The 20,866-nt window shown below is 43.4% G+C and overlaps 1 protein-coding gene across 1 annotated transcript in view; it reads right to left on the bottom strand.

The window, feature by feature from the left end:
* The window catches only part of si:dkey-112m2.1 (transmembrane protein 132C), an 86,429-nt gene that overhangs the window by 14,976 nt on the left and 50,587 nt on the right, over positions 1–20,866 (bottom strand). Inside the window, exons 4-5 of the mRNA XM_062413270.1 lie at positions 16,212–16,401; positions 2,285–2,428 (exon numbers count right to left, since the gene is read on the bottom strand). Of these exons, the coding sequence (XP_062269254.1) occupies positions 2,285–2,428; positions 16,212–16,401 (334 nt within the window). The remainder of the gene's footprint in view (positions 1–2,284; positions 2,429–16,211; positions 16,402–20,866) is intronic.

Raw genomic sequence — 20,866 nt, 5'->3', positions numbered from 1 at the left:
ATAAAACTTATTTTTTGTATTTCTAAACTTTTTTTAATTTAATATTCAATTATACAGGATGTCTGAGACGCATTATTGCTTAAGAAGTAATAATAAAAACCTAATTTTAGATTCTTGTTTTGTTATAATAGAAAACAAAAATTGAACTGATTAAATTAATTTGAGAATCAGGAACAAGTGAATTGTTGGAATAATTGCATTAAAATCACTTGAAGGATTATTGTACTGTCCGATTAATAAAGAACAGAAAAGTATAAACACAGTTTGTCGTTGTGAAACGGAGAAAACAATGAATGTGGTTCTATGAGGGTGTTTGTGTGGATCACACTGGAATAACTTCAGGATAACGTCACCACCACGGTGGAGAGTTTGAGTGAAACAGTGGAGGAAGATATAGCTTCCAATCAGAAAGTGTTTTATTTTGAGTTCCCCTTTGAAAAACTGGATGGAGAGAGGAGGAGGAGCGCCGCTCGCTGTTCCCAAACCAGACGGGTGGGAAGGCGAGCACGCTGCCGAGGTCAGCGCCACAATGTGTGCTGCTTCACTGGATTATTAAACCCTTTGAGAGATCTGGCTCTTCTCTCTAACGTGCACGTATGGTGCACAGAAACACTCGCGACACACTTTCTCTTATTTCTCTCAAAACATTTTCTTCCTGCTTGTCATGACACAATGGCGACGTGTTGAAGGGCAGATATGAACAGATTCAAGCTCAGTCTTTTCACAGCGTTGACACTTGTGGTTTGGTAATATTTATTTTACATGAAGACGTCTTCTGCAGCATTCCATACAGTTTGGGATTAATTACCCGAGCTTTCTGAAAGCCAATGAAAATCAACGTACAGCGATTTGAAACTTGCTCGAGCAGGAAATCAATCGAGCACTTTATGGTTTCTCAGACTCGTGTTATTGGCAAGTTGCAGACGCTGGCTGAGGAGAGAACTCTTCTCGTTCCAGTCAAATCGTGTCTTTTATGCAATAAAATGTCCAAATCCATATCGGAGCGCTCGTAAAAAGACTGTGCAGTATAATGCAACACCATCATTTCAACATTAGTCTGTGGGCATTTACCGTCACTCTACCCGGTTAAGAACGAGCAGCAACTTGTGTTTAGATCAGTGCGGCTGTCCTGTTGAGTTTCAGCTCCTCGCCTCATATCAGATGAGTAAGTATTTATGTCAGTTTATAAGATGATGAAAAACGAGCGGAGAATAGGAGAGTTCAATTTTTTTCAGTCTTATCTACATTATTTTACAGTGATTGTTCTGACATTTTATGCTCCGCTCCCCCTCTCTCTGGAAACACCGCTCATCTTTCCCCTCATGTATTCACACTGTACATAAATAATGGAGCCGGAGTGATGTGATTACTGTTTGTATTATTGATAGACGCCTCTTAATTACTGCCACTGTACTTTTCATGCGTTTTTTTTATTGTTAATTATATATTTTATGAGATTGTTTGAATAAAAGCTTGACAGATTAATTAAGAGGTAACGATTATTAGTTATTATTAAATTAAACAAATGACTAATTGAAAGATAATGAGTTAATTGAAAAAATATTTGATAGACTTACCAATAAAAGATCATTAATAGTTGTAGCTTCAATTAAAATCTCAATTAATCCAGAATAATCTTCCCTTTTAAAATTTCCTCAGCAAAGGTTTTATAATAGTCAGTTTCGTTGTTAGTTTCTTTAAAGTTTGTTCCTTTCTTCCTCTCGTCCTCCCTTCCGTCCTTCCTTCCTTCCTTCCTTCCTTCCTTCCTTCCTTCCTTCCTTCCTTCCTTCCTTCCTTCCTTCCTTCCTTGTCTAACTAGTTCGCCACATGAGCTGTATCTGTAATGGTTGTCTCATTTTCTTTATCGATAAATTATATGATTTGGCTTCTTTATGGATTCAAAATCATGACTATAGTACTATCTTTAAGAAAAACATTATCTTCTAGCAGTAAGTTCAACAAAGACAGCATTTCCCAAGATGATTTTTAAAAATAGAATATGTTGCCCATTCAAAAATGATCTGACATATTGATTCGAGGCCTGAGGAAAAACTTTAAATTTCCTGCATCGAAAAACAGGAAAAACAAACAGGAGCCAATTTTTCTGGCAGAAAGTTGGGACCTGCATCTGAGACTAATGTGCACAAACCACCTCTGCACCATTAACTCCTCTCACTGGCCCACGTGCAGCCACACAGGTTAACAACGAACAGGGAGGCAGCAGATAAGCAGTTTAAAAGATCCAATAGAAGCAGCGTCCGGCGGCCCCCCCCCCCCCACTGACCTTGATGACCTGTTCGTCTGTGGACCTGCACTCCACGGACTCCGTCACGTCGGAGACTGCTCCGTCCGTCCCGACGGTGACCACCTTCACCGGCATGGCCACCGTGCGCCCCGTGAGGACGGCCGTGTTCAGGATCTCGGTGTCCTGCAAAGGAAAGAAATAAATGCAAATTATCCAAGCAGAAAAAGGCTGGAGTTCAAAGTGCCTTTCCACAGCTCTGCACGTTGCATGAACATACAAAGATTAAATTAACAAAACCAACCAATAAATTGAAGCGTGAACAATCACTTCACGTTTTGCATTTTCATGTATACTGATTGCATTATTATTGCTGCTCCATCAGCGCCACGTTAATCAACTGATTGGATGTTTCTGGTCACCTGTTCACCATCATATTCATACAGACGTGTCCGGCAGCATTTCAAACTCTTCTCTCTCTAAAGCTGGTCACTCTGTTTATATATTTTGTGAGAGGCGGTGGTCTAGTGCTAGAAACTTGGACTACGGGCAGAGAAGGTGTCTGGTTCGTCTCTGGTTCGACTCCGCGGAGAGACAACAAAAGATGAACCTGGATTGATCTGTCAAAAAATCCAAGAGGATTCTCCCTACCCTGTCTAGAGCCCCTGAGCAAGGCACCTTACTCCCCCAACATCTGCTCCCCGAGTGCCGTACATGGTCGCTCACTGCTCTGTGTGTCCTGCACCAGATGGGTCAAAAGCAGAGATTAAATTTCCCTACCTGCATGAGTGTGCCTGTGCATGTGTTTGGGACTAATAAATGCATCTTAATCTTATTTTAACCTATAATCTTTATTAAAACAGTGACAGAGAGAACTGACACATGGTGAGAGAGAAGGGCTGCTTGGCAGTTGAACCAGGAACCCGCTGCTCAAGGGAAGGGGTCAGCACCTTAACCAGTTGAGTTTTGTGCCCGCCCCCCCGACACTGCAAATACATATACACCAACACCATCTCACTCCTCCTTACTGTACAAACCATATGTGGTAATGTTCTTTGACAGTAGTTCCCCCCCGGGTATCACAGCAGACTCGTTGCACGCCATTTTCCTTGAGGGCTCAATCAAAGAGCCGCCAGCTCTCATCAACTTTAACCGGCGTGTATCAGCCTTTCTTCACTTCCCTGATGTGCCGAGTGTCTTTGACTGACACGGACACATTAGGGGAAGTGATCTGATGGAGATTAAACAGAGTGACGAGATGCCCGTATTTAGTTCAAAGACTGGCATTAAGAAGGGAAAAGAATGAGTCGAATAAAAGGAACTCAGCTGGAGCTCAAAGACGGCGTCTTCACTGCAAATGACCTGAGTGAGTCACTCTTAAGTGCACTCTACTAGAAAATAAAACAGCGAGTAGTGAGCAACAAATTAGAAAGGAAGAAAAAAAAAAAACAGCACAACCTTTTAGAAGTTTTTCAAAGTAGCACTGACTCAGCTGAGGGGGAGGCTGATTCATAATGTGAGACCTGAGGCAATTACAGCATGACCCCCCATGTGCTGACAGATCTGAGGAGTTAAAGATCAGTACAATGGAAAGAAAACTCCACAACTTTACCCTGTTTGTTGTAACATGTAAAAACATCATGACATATTTATCAGAGAACTTGCTGCTGATGTTCTTTCTTGATATATTCTTTAACCTCATCTTCTACCAGTGCTGACAGACATCACATCGCAGCACGTGCCCCGTTGAAATCTGTTTAAGTAGCCAAACATTATAATGAGCAGCCAGAAGCAGTAATATTTGCAACTACAGTGATTACATGAATCCACATGTGTGAATGGAGGGGACCCAGTGTTGAGGAAAATGAAATCAGTCATTTCATTAAATAATTGGGCAATTAAAATATTTGACAAATGATCAATTTGCATTAAGATAATATCTACAAATAAACAAAACTAAATTACACATGAATTCATTATTTAATATGTGCAATAAAATACTTAACAAGTGAGAAATGTATCCAATCAATAGAAAGTTACAATTAAAAAAGGGGATTTCAAAAATGTAATTTTATTGCAACAAACCTTTTATTGATGAATTTTAGATTTTTTTTACTTATTTCCATCCTTTTATTGTGCATTGAAATAAAAGCCATGAAGCTCAAGAGGATGAGGCCGGTGCAGAGGTCTGGCAGGTTCGCTTTCTTCACATACCAACTACCTGAAAGTCTAAAAAATGGTCTAAACCAAGGTCCATGTCTGTGTTACAAAGTTTACATCTGATTCAGTTGTTGTTTTACATTGTAATTCAAGGAGCAGACCAAAAACCTTTGTACAACATACATTAGGCCAGTCATCACCCCCATGGCTCTACCTGTACTTGAGAATATTGAATCTCGTTGCCACTGTAATATCATAACCAGCTGAATGAATCTCATTCATACTTAATGATGCTGAGGCGAAGCCTTCAAACCTGCGAGCCGCTGCAACCTCTGTTTCTCCTTCTCTTGATTAATATCGTCTCACATGCAAATTTGTCCGAACTATCCAAGAAAGTGTTTTCCTTGGCAAACGAACCGATCATGGTTCAGCTTGATTACATTTTCATCTGTTGCTCGGTGGCACCTTTCTCACCTTGCGTGGTTTAGACTAAACTGGAGAGTCAAGAGGTCCAGACCAAACACAAATGTGAAATCCCCCCTTAGTCTTCATATCTAGCTGGTGCCATAAGAGGATTTATACACCGTCTTCACATACAGTATGTAATAGTAAGACAGTCTGATGTGTGGACCAGTCATTCAACCTTTAATGACTGGTCCACACTAACACCACAGTCAGCGGAGTCTTCACACAGCGATTTCCCAAAACTAATTTGAAGTGAGGAAAGAAAAAAACCATTGACATTAATACTTTACGTCAAATCGCAGCCGCTCAGGAGATATCACCAGATCGCTCTGAGAGAGGAGCCGGGACAAGATAATGAGATCAATTAAGACAACGTCTGGTAATCCTGCAGCTCTCGGTGAGTCGGTTTGTTCTGAGGATTTGCCGTCAGAGTGGTTCCTGTTCATCACAGCTTAGTTTCAATAGCATACTACTAAGAGGCCTAAACCTTTTGAAAGGGAAACTGGTCTCAAGACGGCTCTTTGTACGTCAGAGCTTTGTGTTTGCTTTGTGTCTTTACCCTCGTGTTTCTATCGGTGAAAGAAAAAAAGACAATTTAAAGCTCAACTGTAGATAAAAGAATCCAGAGCCTATTAATAAGAGGTCCTCTCCGCCTTGTTTCTTCCTCTCTTGCACATCATGTTTTTTCTGTTTTACGATCGATCTCTGTGACACGTATGGAAGTCACTTCACAGAGATTGTCGATACTCTACACTTGGGAACATTTTGAAGAATGGGAAAAGGGAGACTATTATTTATCGCCCTCTTCTGCAGGTGGCAAACGTTTGTGAGTGCACGGCTGCTTTATTTTCCTTCATAGAAAAAGCCCTGATCTAAAGAGATTCACCACAGTATGATGTTACTGTAAATCCCCAATAAAATAAAAGCAGAATATTGGAAAAATGGGCCTTGAATTCTCAGTTATATTTTACATTACACACAACTTATTTAACCACAACATTTTATGGATAATCGAAAAGGAGAAAAAGACTGAAATGGAATTAGACTTTGGCCTTTTACACTTGAAGCAAAAGTCTCACAGAGGAGACAAAGGACTCTGCTCTGACACAAGCGGACCATAGGTTTTATTCTGTTATATATTCAGGGTCTTTTAAACATAAACAACAACTTCCAATCTTTGTTTTTCAGGAGCACAACATTTCACCTTGAATTTGCGATTTCTTACCTACTTCACATATTTGGCATATCATTTTTTTTTTTGTGGATGAATGGCTCGCAAGGTGGCAGGCGACCCACAGAAGCACTGCTCGAGGAAAGGTTAGTGTATGTGTGTGTACAACCCTGAGCGATGCCTTCCTCACATCCGGTGACGGCTCGGCCATGGAGGATGTTTGTTTGAAAGTGTTTGGGGATTTTTTTTCTCTTCCCAGTGCGCATGAAGGAATTGTTTCAAACGCGTGAATGACTGTCGGTGTTCTAACGCATATTTTTCTCACAGAATCTGTGAGTGTGTTTGTTCTGCCACGAGGGAAACGAGGTCCTGCTGCTGGAAGTGAGGAAGGGGCGAAGGAGAGATGAAGTGATGTGTTTGGGTAAAAGTGAGCAATTTAGTGCTGTTCAGTGCAGGTGTGTTTCAAGGGACTTTGTGGGTTGTGTTTGGGGGGCCTTACATCAAACCATACCCCCCCCCCCCCGCCAACACATTATACATGATAGACATTCTAATCTTCATCTATAACGCTTAATACTTTAAGGGTTGCGGAGCGAGCTGGAGCCAATCGCAGCAGAGGCCTATCACGAGGCACCATACAGAGACAAACCAACATTCACACGTCTCCAATTAACATAACCCCGGTCTGCATGTTTTTGAACTGCAGGACGAGAGCAGGAGTACCAGGAGAAAACCCACAGAAACACAGGGAGAAGACAAACTGGGATTCAGACCCGGGAACTGTCCCGCAGTGGGTCGACGGCGCTGAGCACAACAACAAATTTGTATGAACACCCAGTCTTCTAAATCTCAAAGTTTTTGGCAGTAAGCTTTTACTTTTAGCATGGGGCCCAATCATGGTGAGTCCAATCATAGAATTAATGGAGTTCATACAAATTTGTTGTTGTGAATCAGCCGTTCTCATGGGGTGTGTGTGTGTGTGTGTGTGTGGGGGGGGGGGGGGGGGCAACCTCTCAGCCCAGGTCCCCAGGCACCTGCCTGCTTTTCCTTCCCTCTTGCAACGGCCCTGATTCGGCACAGAGTTGAGGGAAAATCATTACACCTCTAATGCATTTCAGGCTCTATGATATCTGAAGAGGTTGTGGGTGTGTATGTTTCAGTTAATGTGCACGTTTGGGGTTTGGAAAAAGAATGAAGGCAAACACTGTGCCGGCCCTCCCTCTCTCCACTTGAGCTTCAGAGCGGATCTCATTCTTCACGCACGATATTCAAATGACATTTATGTGCATTGCATCCTATAAAGCCGACGCTCTACACTGGAGACCTCCACATCAACTCTCATCCCCGTTTCCTCATGTAAACAATGAACATTTTTGCCCATGATTATATAATAACACAGAATGTGCAGTCTCAGGCGACGAATAAGTACCTATATAAAGTGTAGTGTGGGTGTGAGTGTGTGTGTCTGTGTGCGCGATGGAAAGGGTCCGTTTTTCCTTAATGAGCCATTAACACTGGAACTCCATTAAAGAAACAAAGGTCTACAAGAGCTCCAGCAGCCTCCATTATGCTGCCTCGGCCGCAAAGATTAGAATTTTGAGTGAGTCGAGATGAACGATAACAATACACACAATCGCTTGACTGAAATTAAGTGGAATTTTACATGACAGCCTGAGTGACGTGAGGTACAAAGGGCAGTATCGTTTTTCCATAGATTGACCCCCCTCCCCCCCCGGCTCCCAGCTGCTTTCCTAATACCCTCCTGGGAGGAAATGGGTCTCTTATTCCTGGATCAATTTGCACAGAACAGCAGATAAACCCTTGTAAATCCAAGTTATTGTGTTATTAGCCTACAACACGTCAACACACGTATGCTAAATAGACACCAGCCCACACAACATATGTGATGCATATGCATACGTGCAACTCTGACACAAGCGCCAACACACCCTTGCAACACAGCTTCTGGACGCAAACAAAAAAGAAGGGCATGGCTCCCTCCTCGCGCAGCAGCTTATCTTAACAACCTCTCATTGGGGTGCAGAGAGCAGAGCAAGAAAAGAGAAGAAAGACGGCGAGAGAAGGAAGAATCGATAAAAGGCCATTACACTTCTGTGCTGCCGGGGTACAATGGTGGAGTGTGTGGGGGCTGATATGGTTGTGGATGAATGATGTGTATGGTAGCAGACAACCTACAGGAGCAGTGCTTAAAGAATAGTCAGTGAATGTGAGCGTCTACAAGCTCAAGGGCAAAGTCTGCTGTTTGTGTACACTGTGTGAGCACTGTATCCCTCCTCACGACTGGAGACCAGCAGGCCGTGGCAGTTGTTTGAAAGCACTTCATGGATTTATTTTTTCCCAGTTTGCATTGAGGCATCGTGGTCCTGGAAACCAACTCCACCCTCTTTTAACGACAGGAGCACAGTAGATTGGAGACTGCAGCAGCAATAATTACATATGTGTCATCAGGCAGTCTCAGTGTATTTAAAATGCTCACGCTCCAGGTTTCTATAGTTGTTTTTCAAAATATCTCAATTTACGGCAGCTTCCACCTCAATGTAATTACTTTTGCAAATTGCTCAAAAGCAGCAAAATGAACATTACAATGAATTATTCACCCTTCAGTTACAACAACAACACTCCCATGTACAGAAAATACAATCCACTCAACCAGATCTAGGGAGAAAATACTGAGAAATCAATATTCTGATCTATAGTCGCCCAAGCAAGGATTGATTGGTAACCATTGTAGCATGTGCATCACCCTGTGAGTGGAGGAGCGTCCCTGATTTGTTAAAAAAAAAGGGGAAATTAATTAACTTGAAACCCCAATGAACGGTGATGAGAAGTGATTCTGGAGTGGTGGACAATCAGGGTTACTACAACTCACTTTCCCCACCAGTGTATACACAGCCAATACAATCAGTCATAACTGTATTCACTATGTTTATTATACAGCCTGATCACATACATAAAGCACAATGTGTAATCTAATTTGTAAAGTCTGGAAGTGTAGATACATATTCATCAGTTCTACAGCTCGACTTGATCCCAGGAGAAATCCCCACAAATACGTAATAAATAAATGATGTGTAATGAAAATATAATATAAAGAATAAATCTTTGATACGTTAACGTGCAGATTTTATCATCTGTTACAGAACAAATGCTTCTGTGTTTTTTTCTTTTTTATCGTCTGTAAGGTTCGGTCAAAGTCACATTCATTAAAATGTATTTCGTCACAAGCTCCTTTGACAGGATGAGCGATAGGACACAGTAAAGTGCAGCGTGACCTGCTGTCAGACACTGGAATTGGATTTTCCCGTGTGGGTTTATGCAGCAGTCAGGATGCATGATGACATCAACAAAACGGCCACCTGTCAAATGACTTAGAGATTTTTTTTTAAATGAAAGTGAAAGCCAGAGCGAATATGAACAGTGGACAGTGTCGTGGGAAAGAGAAACATCTGAAACACCTGAGTGGATTTAAATATATATGACCATAGACTCTAAAGAACGATCTCCAACCTGCCTCCTCCCCAAAAGTGAAGCCAAAGCATCTTGATTGTCACCTGGTGGTCAGCTGTGGTATAGCTCAAAAGCTCTACCTCCTGTGTAATGGATTGCATATGAACCAAACAATCAATTAAAATAAAAAATACAATTTTAAAATTATAATATCTGGTAAGTTTGCACCTGCACAGACCTTACATTTTCAAGATGGCTGCATTGGCATGTTTTGGCTTCACTTCTGGATGGTGGGAAGAAGTGGAGACATGTCGTCCTCAGGGTGCAGCAGCAAGGTGAAGGATTTACAATCAATCTGCCTCTGCAGCACGTTCAGCTGCTCACTTCAATGATCAATTATCAATAAAAACATTCTGTTCCTTCCAGCCGCTCGACAGACTCACGCTGATTCACTAACATCTGGACATCTCACAGCCTACAGGGGAGATACAACTGAAAGCCAGGGCGGGGGGAGTCCACAGCTCCCAGGATTTTATTTATTTAATTTTTGCTCTCCCCCCCTCAGTTTTTCAGTAAGAGTGATACAACAGCAGGGGAGAGTGGTGTTCATAGAATGTAATCTTCTCCACCATTATGGCTCTGGAGGAAAAAGGCGCGGGAGCCAAGTTATTCTGCAACTGCGAGGTTCAGGTTGGAGAAAAGTCGGAGCGAGGTGCCGATAACTGAAATGACTTGGGTGGTGATAGAATGAGCACAAAAGATTGAAAATTACTTTTTTTATTTTTCCCCAGCAGTGAGGGAGATGTCAGTGTTTTCAGGTAGAACTGTTGAAACTTTTTTAATTAGCAACTCCGAGGGAAACTGAGGTGAGCGCCGATGAATAAAACACTATAACTTATTTACTGGATTGTGTCAGCGACACTAGTTACTCCCCAAAAAAAAACATGTTAGTGGAGTCTAAAGTCTTTTTGTGAGGATGAAATAAGCTGGATAATCAACTCCTTTGTCTCCACTGATTTAACACAATTGGCAGAGCCGCTACAATTGCAGTATTCTGCCATGAGCACGAGTAAGAAATAGCACTATTGATTATTAAATCAGGAGCCGCAGTGATTTATACTCTCCTCATTAATTAGATATTGATTTATTATATAACTTGTTGGCCTGACAATCTGTTGGATTTTGTTATCGCGTACTCTGAGCTCTAAATACTTTTAGTGAGATTAAAAATATGGCCTCTGTTGTTTTCGCTCCCCTCATACTTTCTCACTCTTTATCACGAGGAGTGGAAACGTCAAAGTCAGCAGTGGCAAAATCGGGCGTCCCTGATAAAAGCCCGTCCATATTTTAAAGCGCTCTCTTCTGTTTCTGGAGGTCATTTGATTAGAGGAAGCCAGAGGGGCCATGTAGCGCTGCTCTCTGGGCCCAGCTGGCCAAAAGAAAAAGATTCTCCAGCCAGATTGACAGTGTCGAGGAAAAGGGTGAGGGAAGGCCAGCCAGTGAGAAATAAACAAACGCACGACAACAAATTACAGAAGGGACAGGCTCGGCTTCAAAGTAAAGCCTGACTGACGTGGTGTACAGAGAAGCTGCATCGAGAGGGATGAGAGAGACGTCGGGTGACGGGAGTGAAATAAAGTTTGTGTGTCTGAGGCACAGAGGACATGTAGAGTATGTGGGTCAGTCCTCACAGGAGCGGTGCTCTTTGGCTGTAACCTTGTTTTGCTCAAAGTCAAAGTTCACAGGTGGACAACACCATGAGTACTCAGAGCAACTGCAGAGGACCAAATATAAAGTCTCCTTTTCGACCAGTTAATTGGTTAACCTGTGGGCTCTCATCCAATCAGATTCTTGTATTTTGGAAACACGCCAATGGTTTTCACAAGTCAAGTCGTCTGGATATTCCCTGCAGCCTGAATACAGCCTTCAGGAGGTAAATAAGAGTTTCTGTTTTTCCGCCTCCTTCTCAGAGTTCTTGTATGTGATTATATGAAGTAGGTGCGAAACAAGCCTGGTGCACGAGGATGAATCCACCAGTGGTGAGAGTGAAAGGAAGGATAAATGTTGTCCAAACACTGAGGAGAAACACACAGCCTTGAGTTAGAGGCCTGTAAATCCACAGGAGGACTTAATTAAGCTATAAGGGGCGTTATGGCTGCATGCAGATGGCTAATGCTGCCTTGAGGACACTTAACATGCCAGTGGATAACTTCGCTGTGCAGCCTATTAGCGCTCCGCCGGGCAACTTCCAAATACAGTTCCTGACAGCGTGACAGTGTGACTGATGGCGGCCTGCTCCAAGACCGCTGGCTCGTCCCGATGCCGAGATAGCGCTGTGTGTAAATTAGAGATATGAGGGGCCGCTCTCTCTTTTTTTTTTTTTTTTTTATCTCTTTCACTTGCCTGCAGAGGACACAACTTCTTCTTAGTTGTCCTTGTTTCCACCCGTCTGTCACCAGCTGCGGAGACGGGATGTAGACAGCCACATTTGGCCGAGCTGTAATTACTGTAGACAGAGGCGCTCATCCATGCCCCCCCCCCCCAAAAAAAAAATCTAATGTTGAGCTTCTTTGCTAATGGCCATGGCTGTAATGTTGCGGGACCACGAGCACAGAGCTAATGTTGTCGAGATTGAAATGCAGTGAGTTTTTTTTCCGAGGCGATGGATCAAATGCTAATGATAGCATTTGGGGATGCACTGTAAAGAGCTATGGGGGCCACGCTGGCTGTCTCTTCTAATGAGAGAACAGAGGAGCACAGCGCGGCGAGAGAGAGAGAGATCAAAAATTCATGGGAGGAAGCAGCGGAAAAGAAGCGAACTCTCAGTCTGCATGTTCCCAGCATGTGGCGTCTTTCAAGCTTGTTAATGAAGCACAGTCGTTGTCTGCGTCGGATCGAGGTCGCACAGTTTATCCTCTCGCTCCGAGGCAAATAAATAACATCACATCGGAGGTAAGAGATAAAGACTTTTCTCTGAATGACGCGGGAGCCGGTGTTCAGTACTCAGGTTCATCAGGTTCATCAAGGTGAGTCCTCCTGTAAAGTAATAATTAAATATTATAACGCTAGCTTCCTGTGTTTAAAGTAACTTGCTCATCTCTTCGTCACCTTCCACTTTTCCCTGCTGTTAAATCTATTTATTTAAAATGGAGTCAAACAGAGTGTCTTATAAACTGAGGCACAAAACCACATGGGGGGGGGGGCGACTGCAGTCAAACTCATCATCTGAAAACACCATCCTCGAAAAACACTCCTCATGAAAAACAATTCAGGATACGGCCTTTTTCCAATAACCTTTAAAATGTTACAATGCAAAGTGTCGGTTCCTGATCTCTCTTATAGAACACGTGTATTTCATTTCTTGTGGTTCAATTTCTCGTTTTTGTGGTAGAAATGAATTGTGTTTATCTGTTGTGTAGCTTTTGAACAGTCAGCGGGGATTAGCTGCAGCCAGCTCCCAGTGTGACTCTCTCAGGATAAACTGTAAAGACAATGAAAGAATGGAAGGACGGGTGTTTTTTCTACTTTATGTTTCCTTTAGTGATCATCAGTGATTTGTTTCCCCCTCAGCTTGATATGTACTTCCATAACACCCCCCCCCCCCAACCACCCCCGAGTTTAGATTTCTTCAAATAAGTCTGTGATTAAATGTTCAGATCAACAACATCAAGACTCTGCAGCCAATGAATGATGAATAAATAATGTGTCTCTGGAAATATTCAATAGACCAGTTGGTTTTGATCAGTCTCCTTCTCCACTAAAGCGTTATAGCAGCGAATGCTATGATGAGTTGCCTCTGGTTATGTTTTTCTCCCCGGCTTATTATTTTCTGATTGGTTTGTTTGTAACGACCGGACACATTTCCACAACAGCACAAGAGATCAGGGAGCGGGTCCAGCCATTTGTTTTTCCACTTTCGTAATCTCCTTCAAATGGATCATTTTTCCAACGTGTTTGTTGATTTCTTAGGGGATAATTTGTGGATATTAATGGGAAAAGTCAGGCACATTCAGAGGACGGATTTTTATGGTTTTACGTCACTCTAAATCATGTAAAACAGTGTTTATATTTGGCTATAATTGAAATTCACTGTTATAAACATTTTTTTGGAATCAGTTTATTGAAATTTCCTGTTTAAATATGAATAAATCACACGATAAAAGTAAAATTGTTCCTGTGGAATTTGCACATTTTCTGTACTTATTATTAAAAGGTGGAATTTTTTAGTACGTCGTTAATTACATTTTCGTCCACACTTTTTCGACCAGATGTACAGGACACAACATTTCCCGTGAGTTGTCTATTTATCATATAAAAATGTCATTTCCACACTCACCTTTAAAAAGACATTAAAAGTTGAGAAGTGTTCGAAGTCAAAGTCTCAAGGCGACTTCAGCGGCCAGGAACCATAAATCATCTCTGAACTGCTGCCTCGCCAAATTGCCATAATAAAAGTTTACGAAGTGCTTGAAGGCATTTGATTTTTTCCCTTCTTTTACATGGCTTTTATCGGAAAGGGAAAAATTACAATTATTCCTATTTCTCTTTCAAGAGGCAGACGGAATGCCTTTCGTTTCATTTTGGAAATACAAACAATTACACAACAATTCATCACATTTACAAAGTAATTATCACAACACAATTAGAAGCCCCTTGCCAGTTCATCCCTGTTTGGACTTTCAAAATCCAAACTCAATTAAGTTCTCAGACAGCAGGCGAAGAGCTGAAGGAAAAAAGAACAGCTGACAGATTATGGACAATGCATGGGCTTGGTGTTCAAAATACATTGGGCCTGATGTTTATTTAAAGGGGGCCAATTGGATTGTATTAATTTGTCATAATTTCCTCTATCGCCACTGATGCATTGTGCACAGTCGGAAGAAGGAGCAGTCCATTGTGCGCCAGATTTGTTTTTGTGCAAGACGAACAACAAGCTGTGCAATCGTGGATAAATAATTCCTGGTGTGGCGGCAACAAAAGATTTGAGAAAACATTCGAGGAAATAGAATGAGGAGTGGAGCTGCTGTGTTCCAAGCCGTTTAGCTCATTCTGTAAAAATCAGAGGTTTACATAAATGTCTTTATCTTTACTTTCCTCTGGTTTCTGTGAAATCTACAGGTGGGCAGTCAGGGGACACAAGATGACAGGGACACATTTGATTGTCTTGTTGCCTCTATAAAACATAACACCGGGTTTTAAAAGACACAAAAACCATCTCAGCTCCAATCTTAAGGTGAACGGTGTTGAAATACCTTCCAGACTGGCTGTAACTCCAAAAGTTAACAGCTTAAAAGTAAGAACCGACCCCGGAGATGAAGGTCGGCTCCTCCACCTCAAAGTCATCGGCACGTTTCAGAATCCGATGTGCGAGAGGACGGCTCCAAAGAATAAGGAACACCGGAGGCTCTCTGCCGGCGCCGTGTGATCTTTGCTTGACGTCTTCACGCTTCCACTTAGGAACCCGGTGACCAGGACAGGACCCAAATTATACTCAAGTCTTTTCAGATTAGCGGGTCCCGCTTTAATACTGCAGGTCTCAAGGTGTGTGTGTGTGTGTGTGTGTGTGTGTCAGAGTCCGACACCTGAGTGGGTCTGAGCGCACACTCTCTTATCTGCTCTGTTCATGAAGTGTGTCACCGCAGAGGAAAAATGTTAATTTGGGGAAAGAGATGGAGAGAGTGAACTGTGAAGTGCAGGAAAAATGAGGTTTTATAATGTGACTCTTCTGCTTCTCTCCGGGTCGGTTTGGATGGGTCGGGTCTCGTTATCGTTTCATACTATCGAATTCAAATAATGTTGTTGTGTTAAACTTCGACTTCAAGGACAACTGCTGCATATTTTTCTGCATCTATCTTCTTACCTATCAATATAAATACACTTTGAATAAAAGGCTGTGACATCAATCATAACTGCGCGTCCACGTCAGCGGCAGCAGGACTGAGTGGAGCGCGACTGAACTTTGAATAGACGGGTGAACAACACTCTGTGCAGCAGCGGAGGCTTCAAGGTTCTGTGCACTGGGTTCAGCTGCAGGTCTTCACTTGTCGACAAGCAGGTCAATAACTGCAGGTCACTTAGAAAGATTCAGAAAGAAATGCTGCCCCCAGAATCACCACAGACCAGAGAAACAGCCCGTTCCAAACAAGCTGCTTCAGAAAGGCCACTGAGCAGCGATGAGAGGATGCTATTTTCAAAATAAGAAAAACACCCTCATCCTTCAACCACATAACGGTATCAGAGCTTGTTATATGCATCGATGAATGTTGTATTCATATCATTTAGAAAAGATGCACATTCATGTTATATTCCATAAAAATGTATCTTGAGTCTTGATTTAAGTTCTAAATGTGCACAGTCGGAAGACTCTCTCTCTCTCCCATCCCGCTCCCTCTCTAGATTTCTCTCTCTCCATCTATATCTCCATCTCTCTCTCTCTCTCTCTCTCTCTCTCTCTCTCCCATCCCTCTCTAGATTTTTTTCTCTCTCTCTCTCTCTCTCTCTCTCTCTCTCCATCTATATCTCCATCTCTCTCTCTCTCTCTCTCCATCTATATCTCCATCTCTCTCTCTCTCTCTCTCTCTCTCTCTCTCTCTCTCTCTCTCGCTCTCTCTCTCTCTCCTTATAAAATCAGAGCTCGGCCACAAACAAATAAATTGTCTGGCCTCCACAGTCATGCATGCACGCACGCTTCCAGTTCCTCCTCACCATGGCCAGTGGCACGATGCCGCCCAGGTCCTGCGGCGCCAGGCGGATCAGGGTCTGCACCTCGTTGGTCAGGCTCCGGGTGAGCGGATACTCCACCTGCCAGGTCACCTCCCTGCCCCCCTGAGTCACCATCAGCCCGTTCACCTCCAGGTCCACCTGCAGCACCCGCTGGTAGCCCCCCGCCTGAGCTCTGCACGCCAACAGAGAGAGAGGGAGAGAGAAGATGTGTGTCAGGAGTGGACTCAGAGAACGATAAGTAGTAACAAGAAAGACAAAGGGCGAAGAAAGGGAAAAACAAAACCAGCGGATGGAGGGAACTGAATAGCAAGAGGACAAAAACTGGAAGAGGAAGAAGATTAAAAACAGTGAGATTATAAATGGAGACAACATGAGTGGCAGAGGGAGACAGACAGTGGAAAAAGAGAATGAGGGAAAAGTAGAGCAGACACGAGGAGGAGGAGGAATTGGGTTAAAGGAGGTGGAGAGAGAGGGATGGAGGGAAAACGAGGTAAATTGGTCTTTACTGCTCATTAACAGGAGTGTTTAGAGTTGGCCGGAAAACAGAGTGAGAGAATAATTGTACATTTTAATCAGGTGTAAAGAAAAAGGGGAACGGCAGCAGTGCTGCAGTATCACATGAAGATTTACTGGAAGTAGTTATTTTTGGCCCCTAAAATGTAAGCAACGCATCCCTCATCTCGGAATCTGATATGAAACTAATCGCGGCCCGATTGAAATGTATTCTCACATCCACACACAACCACGAGGCCGGCGAGAAAAGCAATTTATTTTTCCCCTCTCGCCGGAGATTGCCGAGGCCGAGCAAATAATTTTCTCTCAGCTGATGGAGATGCAAACAAAGCAGGAAAAGAAAACAATGAATGAAAAATAAAATCATCCCAAACTCATTTGATTTGTCGAGTGCTGGGTTTGATCAAGCTGCAGCCCTCCCCCCCCTCGCTCTCAGGTATTCCGCTTCGGAGTCAAAACTCACTGCAGCCTCTCTTTTTTTTTTTTTTTTGCCAACCAGACACACATATACTCTCTGTCTTGAACAATAAGAACTTGCACTCTGGGATCTGGAAGTGGTTCACGGAGCCAAACATTGATGTTACGTAACGCTGCCGGAGAAACAACACTAGTCAAAGGCCTTTTTTCAGAACGTGGTCGGAGAGGCAATAGTTTCATTGTGCATCACGTTCCTTTTAGAGTGAATAACGTCCCTATTATATTTATGTGTTTGTGGTAAATTTGCCTCACGACTAAAACAGGGCTGGAGAGAGCCCAAGATTGTGTGTGAGGAGCAGGGGAGGGGGAGGGGGGGGGGGGGGTAGTTGGAGGGGTAAGATCCAAGGTTTTCCTTGAACATATTTTGGCCAAGCATGCGTTTAAAAAAAAAACTCCCCCGTCTCCCTCTCATGTGTTCGCACTTCAGACACTAGCCTCACTTCAAAGTGCAGATTTAAGGATCCACCCTGGTAGAGAAGTGAAGGAAAGAACAGTTTTGGAAGCTGCAAATTCGGCGTGGATGAAAAACAGCTTGAATAGAAGAATTCTGGGTCAGGCAGACGAGGCTTCTTACAGTTTCAGCGGGGTGATGCTCTGAGTTTTAATAAATGTGCTTCCAGTTCTCCGTGAGGAAGGTTCCCGGGTTGGATCGGTTGCTGGTCTGATTCTCGAAAACCAGGGGGGGGGGGGGGGCGAAGGTAGTTATCTGAGGTGTGGTACAACACAGCTGGTGGTGCAGCTGTGTTATTACACCCACTGTTTAAAGTCTCTCACCTAATAATACAACATATAAGACACAATGGTGTGCTTTGATTTTCTTTATCCACTAATCCCATGAATCAACTTCTCCATGCTTTCTAGTTCCTCTCCACTGTTCTGACCAATTATTACAACAATAATTAGCCTCACTGCTGCACTTGAAATGTGCAGTTCATGTTCAGCGATGACTACTGCAAAAAAAATATTTCTAGACATCAACATGTTTATTAATATGCAACTGAAAATACCCCCCCCCCCCGAAAAATATATGTATTCCTCTTGCTGGAACGACATTTTAGGAAATTGATGATTTATAGTCCCGTCGGTGGTTGTTGTTGGTTCTGGTGTCCTGTGGGATGGGACTTGTCGACATTTAGAAATGTATGCAAGTCAATTTAATGTAATATTAATAAGGAAACGTTTTCAGGAGACTTTACATCCATCTTTCTGCAAAAGTTGTACTAAATAATGTACAGACATCTCTCCTGATCCGTCTTTCCCTCCTCAAAGTGTTATATTTGAACTTTGACACTGCAAAACCTGAGTCTAAAAACGTGCAAAGTGATTTTCTGATAATTCAAATATTCCTATACAAATCTGTCGTGATGAAACACCCAAGAAAAAAGAGAAAGCAAGTTTACACGAGAAGCAATATGTTTGCACTTTCAAATTCAGGCTTGTATGTGTAATTTGTTGCCGTCGAGCACTTTAGAAGCTATTTATTTTTGCCTCTTTCCTCTGAAATCCATTTCCCTTTTAATTTAAAGTTAAACATCAAAAGCAAAAACAGAGGAAAAAAACTGCTGAGAGCAAACGTCTCACACAACCCCCCGACTGCAGACCGGAGTTATATGTGGGTTTCCCAGCTTAACTGATTCGTGAAAAAGAAATCCCTACTTTCTATGTTTACAGCCGAGCGCTGTGAGTAACGGGTCCATCCATCACCTCGGGTTCCTGCTCCGACGGAAACTTCGGAGGAACCGCAGAGCCGCAGAGCCGCAGTGGGACGTCCTCGCCTGCCTGACAACACCGGGCTCCGGGGTAGTGACTGCAGTCATTACGTGCTTTACGCTTATGGAGGACAATTATGGACAAATCAATTATCCGCAGCGCGCACTCCAGCGCTTTACAATGAAGATGCAAACAGCCGGGGCTTTAGTGCTGAACAATCCCGCACGACTCGGCCCTCTCTGCACAATCAATCCATCTTTTTACGTGTTGTCTTTTTATTGTTGTGTCTCTCTCTCTCCCTCCCTCCCTCCCTCACCCTGCAGTGTTACGTGGCTTCCAATAGAGGGTGGTGCACTCTCCCCCTCCCGCTCCACCCCTGCAGCCAGGAATGTGTTTGGGATGATAAATGTCCACGGCCCGCCGGTCGGAGAGGTCAGCCCGCTTCCTCCATGTCTCATTAGAAGGGGTATCTGCACCGTGTGCCCTTTTCTCAGCACAATTACCATGCAATTCAATACACATCACTTCTCCTGCCCTGACTTGTAGGACGGGGACGAGAGCAAGAGGTGAACGCACGGACGGAGAAAGAAGACCAAAAGAAAAACAACAGCAGCAACGGAGCGGAAACGAGGTTACACTGGCTACCATGAGAGCAAGACGTCTTCTGGGATGGCAGAACAAGGCCCTGGTATCATCCCAGATCTGTTGTGTTGAAACGAGGTAGAGAATCGGTCACGTCATTTTGAGGAAGCGTTTTGAGGTATCTCCATTCGTCAGGTGTCGGGTGTGAGAGCACAAACGGAACGAGGCGGAGGGGGGGGGGGTGCACTCGGAGGAAAGTACGTGCACGCTGTTCTGTAACATTTCAAACAAGCCGTCGTAGCAACAAAGGGAACTCCGGGTGCGGGGGGGGGGGGGGGGGGGGAGAAGTGGCGTAACAGCCGGGAAAGAAAGAGAAATGACATGAATGCTCTTTTTTTATTTCGAAAAAACAGGAAAATAAAAGTGGACCGGAGGAACACAAAGGCCTCGTTAAATGTGCAGCCATGTTTTTCCACTTTGGCTCCTAGCACCTCTGTGGATAGACGGCTCTGAGAAGAAGTAGTGGAAGGAAAGTCTGGGGGGGGGGGGGGTTCCTTTCATGCGCGGCCGTGATTTGGTTAGTGCTGACAACAATGATCCATCAAAGACCTGGATTTAGTTCAACACCGTGAATCAACAGTGAGTCCGGCAGGTCCCGGGCGTGCACGCTCCCAAGATGAACACCAAACTCCGACAGCTCCATTCAGGTGAAGAGACACAAAAAGACCAATATGTCCAACGTGTCTTCTCAGCAAGTGTGAGGACATGTTGCAAACAAACATTCCGGCCATTGGCTGCGTTTTGTTGTGTGGTCAGATTTTGAGATGGGGGGGGGGGGGGGGTCTGTGTTGGGTCTGTCAGCGCCAATGAGGATTTGTTTATTTGATGTTCTGTGGATCAGATGTTTGTCTGTGTGACTGCGGATCAGATGAACAAGAGGAGAGGACATCTGCGTCAAAGTGCATTCCAACACGCGTGTGTTAACAATCACCGACTGGAGAAACCTTTCATTCTTTATATGTCACTGGCACTTTTGGCTCTTTATTTGATTCTGCAGCTGGAACCTTTACAGTGGTGTGTCAATCAAACAAACTTTACACTAATGCAGCTGTTTCTGAGGGAGACACCAGCAGATGTATCTTCACAGCTAGATGATTATTGTTATACCATGTTTTGCCTGTAGGATATCAAAGAAACGAACCAGCAGTGACCGTCACAGTTTCCTATAGAGTCTTCAAATGTGTTCTTTTTTCTGAGAAACATCGTAAATCACGAGATAGAGTGAGATGAGTCGGTCTTCACGTTCAAAGACTGAGTTCTGTAGATGCTTGACTTCAATTAACAATTTCCGGTCG

This window comes from Platichthys flesus, chromosome 19, assembly GCF_949316205.1.
Source record: "Platichthys flesus chromosome 19, fPlaFle2.1, whole genome shotgun sequence".
NCBI lineage: Eukaryota > Metazoa > Chordata > Actinopteri > Pleuronectiformes > Pleuronectidae > Platichthys > Platichthys flesus.
This window is presented reverse-complemented; position numbering and strand designations above follow the sequence as displayed.